At 37.8% G+C, this 7,267-nt stretch overlaps 1 protein-coding gene across 1 annotated transcript in view; it reads left to right on the top strand.

The window, feature by feature from the left end:
• Window positions 1–7,267, top strand: part of LOC102850764 (leptin receptor-like) — a 67,819-nt gene that overhangs the window by 37,664 nt on the left and 22,888 nt on the right. The window contains exon 7 of the mRNA XM_006879837.1: window positions 2,145–2,289. Within this exon, the coding sequence (XP_006879899.1) occupies window positions 2,145–2,289 (145 nt within the window). The remainder of the gene's footprint in view (window positions 1–2,144; window positions 2,290–7,267) is intronic.

Below are 7,267 nucleotides of genomic sequence, written 5' to 3'. Positions count from 1 at the left end.
GGCCTAGTTTTCACAGCTGATATTGAGCTTCTCCAGCGGTTCCTTCCGCAGATGTAGTCGATCTGATTCCTATGCATACCATCAGGTGAAGTCCATATAATAATAATAGAAAAAATATAATGCACACACATTCTATATTTAATCATAATTATATAGATTTATGATTATACACAGACACTCTTCCCTGAGGTGGATTGACTCAATGACTGGGGTAATAGTGGTAGGTGTGTCAGAGACATTAATGTTAGCTCAGGATAGAGCAGGGTTTAGAACTGTTGTGCATAGGGTCGCTATGAGTCACAGGAGACTTGATAGCACATAACAACAGCTCTTCACTTAGCAGCATGGTTATGTTTGATGGACCAGGTTGTTATGTGAAATTGGACATTATGTGAAAATGGAAGTTAACTCCAATAGGTCACAAAGTGAAGGATGACTCCATCATTATACAAGTGCCAAATTACGTCAAATGTATCCTGCCAAATGCCATCTTTATAACCGCCAACTTAACACCACTGCCTAAATATGAAACCACTGAGTGCCATGGCCCAGCCACAATCATACATAACCTTAACCATGGCATCCAGAGATGCTCTCCCCTCACACAACAGTATTCATTTCTGCCAACTGTGCACCACAATGTGCAAATTTGCTAAATAGATTTTTTTTTTACTATGGCTGTGAATGCAACATTTGGACCTTATATTGTTTTATACATTGGTCTGTATTTTCAGTCTGTGATCCTTGCAGTGTAAGAAAGACATCAACAAATAATTTTTGAGTGCTTTGTTAGAAAATGACATTTATTTTTACTAATTATTTTACAAAAGATTTCAGAATTTTATGAAGGGTCTTTTTCTCCTCTTTAAAATGCTATTTTATAATGCTGTAGCTTATACCTAGGTTCTATTTAACATCATCTGTACTCTCCTCTATGGATCTCTGGCTTAATGATAAGGACTTATACTGCCAATCCAAAGGCACATGGTTTGAATCTACCTAGGAATATACATAGTTATCTCTCCGTTCACTTCTGAACATTATTTCATGCTATATTACAAATTATGACAGGATCTGGAAGCATCCCACTGACAGTAGTTATAACTCTCACATATTGAGAGAACATGCTATTGTTACTATTCAGCAAAAATTTTTTAATTTAAATTGTCATTGTTATTTTGTTACTTGGGAATGTGGGCTATTTAATTGATGAATTTGCAAACATTTTTATTGGTTTGAGTTTAATTTCCCTATGGAGTAATTCCACTACGTTCTACTGTTATAATCTTTAAATTTATTGAGGCTTGCTTATGATGAATTTTGATAAAGAATCCTATCCTAATTATCTGGTGATTTTAAGAGAAAGACAGAACCATGAGTGTAACTGTGCCCACAAAGAACAAGTGTAACTAGGGGGCTCCCTAGAGTCAAGGAATGGTAAAAGTTCACCACACGCACTTTAGTTATGTTGTCAGGAGGGCCTGTCCTTGGAAAAAGTCGACATGATGTGAAAGGTGACGGGTCAAATAAAGAGAAGACACAGTGTTTGTATCAATTGTCTGGAGCGTGTCAGAGATTATGAGGATGATACAAGATAGGACAAGGTTCAAATCTCTTTTTCACAGGATCACTATAACTTAAAGTGCACTGACGACACCTAGCAACAATAAGTGGACAGCTTTAGCAAACAGAAATTGCTGTACTCACCAAGAAACAGTAATTTGAGACTACAAGTTCAAATTCAGGACATAGGCTTTAGGGCAAAGCTTTGACCCTCTATTGACTGATGGTAGTTTCTTGTTTCTTTTCAGTATCTATAATTAGGTTCATTGGTGAACTTAATGTAGCCTGACATCCATCTTCCCCATCTCTACTTTCTTCTCTACACTTAATGTGATCGTTTTGTTATTTGGTATAATGAACACCTGATACTGATATGCCTTAATAACATAACAAAGAAACAATACTCCCAAATGGGATTAGTAATTCTTTCATTTATAGAAAAATAATAAATATATGTATTTGTCATCAATTCAAGATACAAAATTCATATGCAGAGAGTGAACAGTTCAGTCTATAATTTTTAACGTTAAGTTGGTGGTCTGATGCTTTAAAATTAACATTTATCATTTGAAATTTGTCAGGATACTAAGATTGTCTTAACTACATCCTTGGAAGTGGGCAGTGCGCTTCCTATGACTGTATATGAGGTCCAGGTTCGGGCTCAGAGACTGGATGGCCCAGGATTTTGGAGTGACTGGGCCGACCTTGATATGTTTATCACAGAAGGTAGGTGTTAAGATTCATGATGTAGTAATTTCTGTTGGGAGAAAAAGATGTTTCCTGAATAGTTCTTTGTCATATTTTAAGGTTTGTGGAAATTAATCAAAGGGGATAACTGGTATAAAATATTATTTTCATTGTAAATAGTAGGTTAATTAAAACTTTCTAAAGAGAAACACACAAAGACCTCTAGATTCACTTGTTTCCATAGTATTATCTTCTTTAGCTGTTTTTTTCTATTAAAAATGTTAGTAAAACGTTTCTAAATTAACAAATTCAGAACAACACTTGTGCTCCTTTCATTTATATAAATATGATGTATTTATTTAAAGCCAATTTAAAATACAAAAATTATCTTTCAGTTTTATATTTTAACATTATAAAAGAATTCTTTTCACTCCAGGTGCTTTATTTTGTAAAGTTTCAGTTTTCATCTTTTTAAGGTTGTTTTAAAAATCAGATAAGCTCCTATCTTCTGAGCTCTGTCTTAAGACGAGGTGTTGTGGATGCTGAGAAGCTTTCAGATAATTAGAGCTGCCACATGCTAGTTATGACGGTAAGGAGGTATGGGGAAAATCCAAGGCAGAAACTTTTACAATAATAATTGTAAACACATCGCAGTAAGTTTGAAGGACTTGAAATATCACATAGCAGTTACAAGATTTTTAGTTCTTGATGTATTTCAGTGTCACCCAATTCATCTAGGTCCAGGTACTATGTGAATTGCCCCCATCTAAGATGTAAAACAAACTCATTGAGATAGATCGTGATACAGATGAAAATAGCTTTTCAGTCATCTCATATGTGTGTGAGAGTTGGACAATGAATAAAGCAGACCAAGGAAGGAATTTGAATTGTGTGTGATGAAGAGTATTGAATATACCATGACCTGCCTTAAAGAACAAGCAAGTCTATTTTGGAAGACGTGCAGCCAGAATGCTTCTTAAAAACTAGGGTGGTGCAACTTATTCTCACATGCTTTGAGTATGTTAGCTGGAGAGTTTAATCTCCAGAGAAAGACATTATATTTGGTAAAGTGAAAGATCAGTGAAGAAGTGAACTAACCTCAACGAAGTATATTGGCACAGTATCTTTCCACAGTGAGGTCAAGGACAGCAGAAACAAAGGATAGGGAAGTTTTAAACTTTGTATGTGTTGCTATGACTCAGAACACTTGAGGGCACCTACTAATAAGTACTGTGAAATAATAAAACATTTTTGTTGTTATTAGGTGCCATCAAGGTGCCTGGGACCCATAGTGACCCTATGTACAGTAGCTCTGAACCCTGCCATGTCCTGAACTAGTCTCACTAATTTCAACACATCAACCCCCATTGCTTCAGTTACTATATCAATCTATCTCATCTGGAGTCTTCCTTTCCTGTGCTTTCCTTCTCCCTTCCAAGCATGATGTCTTTCTGTAAGGACTGGTCTTTGCTGCTCATATGTCCAAAGTATGTTAGAGGGAGCTTCAAAATCCTAGCCTCCAAGGAGAAATTTGGTTTCACCCTCTCCTAAACAAACCTATTTGTTTTCTTGGCAGTCCAAGACCCTTTTCCTCCACAACCACCCAAAGGCATTGATTCATCTTCTATAATTTTTAGTCATTGTCCAGTTCTCTGAAGCATATTAAGTAATTGTGAAGACCATGGCCTGGATTAGTTGCACTTTAGTCTCTAGACTGACATCCTTACTTTTCGGCACTCTGGAGATGTCCCTGGCAACAGATTTTCCCCAATGCAATACGTCTTTTGATTTCCTTACTGCTGGTGTTAAGGGGTTGATTTTGGAGCTAAGAAGGTTGTAATCGTTAACAACTTCAATCTCTTTCCCTCCTTTACCAACAGTCCACTGTTCAAGCATGTTGTCCCTCTTCAAGGAATAGCCTCATTTAGCAATAGGCCCTAATTTTGTAGAACAATAGTTTGTCAATTTTGCCTCCAAAGAGCACTCTGGTTACACCTTCTTTAAGATATATGTTGCTTGTTCTTTTGAGAGTCCATCGGATATTCAGTATTCTTCTCCAACACTCCAGATCAAAAGCATTAGTTCTTCTGTATTCCCCATTTTGTAATGTAACCTCTATATCTCTTAATGAGGAAGAACTACTTTGGAGTGGGTGCCTTACTCAAGTCATCACCCTTGCTCAAGTCAAACCCTATCTTGAGTCACACATTCTATTTTTTTCCACCAAGAGCTGTTTTTATTGCTTTGCATACAGTTATTCATATTCCCTGTGTTTCATGCATGTTTGTTGTGTTTTATACAACAAAATGAAATCTTTCATTTGCACCACATTATGTTCTTGAATATTGAGGTTCCTTCTTTATAATCTTTAATAACTACATTTGTGAAGGCTTGTACGGCAGCTGCTTCATTCCCCTTGCTCAATATCTCTATTTTAGATATCAATTTTGCCCATACTTATCAAATCAGCATTTTGAGAGAACAAGCATATATCCCTTTTATTGAAGAGTCTTCTGTTCAGTTTAGAAACTATGAACGTCTGCATCCACAAGGAAAGTCCCATTGAGAGCAAGCCATCAGGCTGCCACAGTCAACACTGTGGGATCATATGGTTGGGGTCTGGGCAACTCATCCTCAGCTATCTGTGGTTCAAACGGGATCAGCTTCAAACTTATGTGTCCACACGTCTCCCTATGTTTCAGACCTGTTTGGCCCTTCACCCATCCTTAGCCTCCACATGGAGGCAACTCTGTAAGCTAGGGATCCTCATGATACCCTGTTCTGCTTGTCAACACCCACCCACCCTTCCCCCCGCCCCATCCATACAATTGTGCATACTAGGTAGACAGTCCTGAAAGAACACGTCAAAACTCAGCTTATTTCTTCATTGTGTCTCTCTTAATTCCACTCCGGTGGATCGAGATAATTGGCATGAATGAGTATACTTGCCAAGTCCTTTTAACTTCAAGTCCTGGATGTGTGCTCTGATGGTACTAACTTTACTCTGCCTCAGAATCTAGACAGCTTTTCCTGACTACTAAAGAGAAGGAAGAGCTGAGAATGGAGAACGTTTTTTGGACTTAGGATCTTTGTGCTAAGAACCTCATGGACTTATGTGAAGGTTTATGATAAGAAGGACACTCCTCCAGAGTTGATAAAGATAGACAGCCTTCAGAATTTAGACTTCTAACCTCCTCTAGTGAGAAATACAAATCTCTTTGGTGAAGTCATTCACCAGGTTCACCAGTGGCATTTTTTTATTAGGCACCACTATATAAATAAAGTATGCACCTGATTCAGGCCATAGTCTTCACAATTGTTTGCTGTGCATTAGAGAGCTGGACAATGGCTGGGGAGGATAGAAAGAGAATTGATGCCTTAGAGCTGTGATGATAGATGGAGAGGAGATGGAAACTCTTAACTTCATCTTACTAAGATCCACAATTAACACCCTTGGTACCTGCAGTCAGGAAATCAAGAGACATATTGCACTGGTAAAGTCTGCACTTGGGGAATCTCTCCAAATTATTGGGGAGTAATCATGACATTTTGCAGACTAAGGTGCATTTAATTCAAATCATGGTATTTCTGATCACCTGTTATGTATCTTAGAGCCAGACAATGAGTAAGGATGGTAGAAGAATTGACACCTTTGAGCTGTGGGGTTGAAGAAGAGCAGCGAACATGCCATGAACTTCCTAAAGAACAAATAAATATGTCTTGGAGAGGGTGCAGCCAGAGTGCTCTTTGGAGGCAAACAAAGATGATGAGGCTTTGCCCCACATACTGTGGGCATCTTGCTAGGAGGAGCTATTCCTTGGAGAGGGACATGATGCTCAGAAAGGTAGAGGGTTAGTGAAGGAAAGGACGACCCTTGACTGGATGGACTGACACAGTGACTGCCACATGGGCTCTAATGTACCGGGAGGTATGAGGATGGCACAAGATTGGACAGGGTTCAGTTCTGTTGTTCATGGGTCACTATGGGTTGATGGAACCTAACAACAACAGCAATAACAATTCAATTAGACCTCTCCAAATTAATGAAGGGCACTGATGTTGGTTTTCAGGTTAAAATATGCCTGGTTTTGACTCTGGTCTTTTTAATCATTTCCTATGTGTCTGAGAGCTAGACAATGAATAAGGATGACAGCAGAAGAGACTATTGCCTTTATTGTTGGAGAAAACCATGGACTGCCAAAAGAAAAGATATGACTATGGAAAAGTGCAGCTGGAGTGCTTCCTAGAAGCAAGGACAGCAAAACCTCATCTCACATACTTCGTGTGTGTTGCTAGAAGAGACTAGTCCTTGGAAAGGAACATTATATAGCTAATAGAGAAAAAAGCCCCACAAAACCCTACAAGATTGACTGACATGAAAACTATAGCAATGGCTCAAGTGTGCCAGAGATGCTTAGGATTGTACAGGATAGGTCAACATTCAGAGAGAACAACGCTATTGTTCATCTGGTTGCTACAAGTTGTCCTTGACTTGTCGGCACCTCACAGCAACAATGTTCATAGCAGCATTGTTCACACTAGCAAGACAAAAAAATAACCCAAACACCCATCAACAAATGGATTGAGATACTGTGGTACATTCACTCAATGGACTATTATGCAGGACTAAGGAATGGTGATTTAGTCAATATTGTATAAATGGGGAGAGTCTACAAAGTGTTATACTGAGTAAAATAACTGAAGTTCATATGGACAAATAATGCATAAAATCATAGAAGGATAACTGAACATGTTAGTATAAATGGAAGAAGGAAGAGGAAGGCAGAAAAATGAGCAAGAGGGCATTTACGAGGACTGCAGACATTAATGGGTGGATGGGGGTGGGTTAAGGAAGAGAAAAGATTTAATAGGGACTTGAAAAGATGAAATGATAATAGATAGGTAATAACTATATAAAATATACTTTATATGAAAAATTATATAAAACACAATATACATGAAGGAAAAACCATGTAAATGAATGATTTAAGTATATACATAATTTTATATAAAACAC

Source organism: Elephantulus edwardii, unplaced genomic scaffold (assembly GCF_000299155.1).
Source record: "Elephantulus edwardii isolate Elephantulus edwardi_28Jun2011 unplaced genomic scaffold, EleEdw1.0 scaffold00005, whole genome shotgun sequence".
Taxonomy (NCBI): Eukaryota; Metazoa; Chordata; class Mammalia; order Macroscelidea; family Macroscelididae; genus Elephantulus; species Elephantulus edwardii.
The sequence above is the reverse complement of the archived record's forward strand: the minus strand, read 5'-3'. Positions and strand labels throughout refer to the sequence as shown.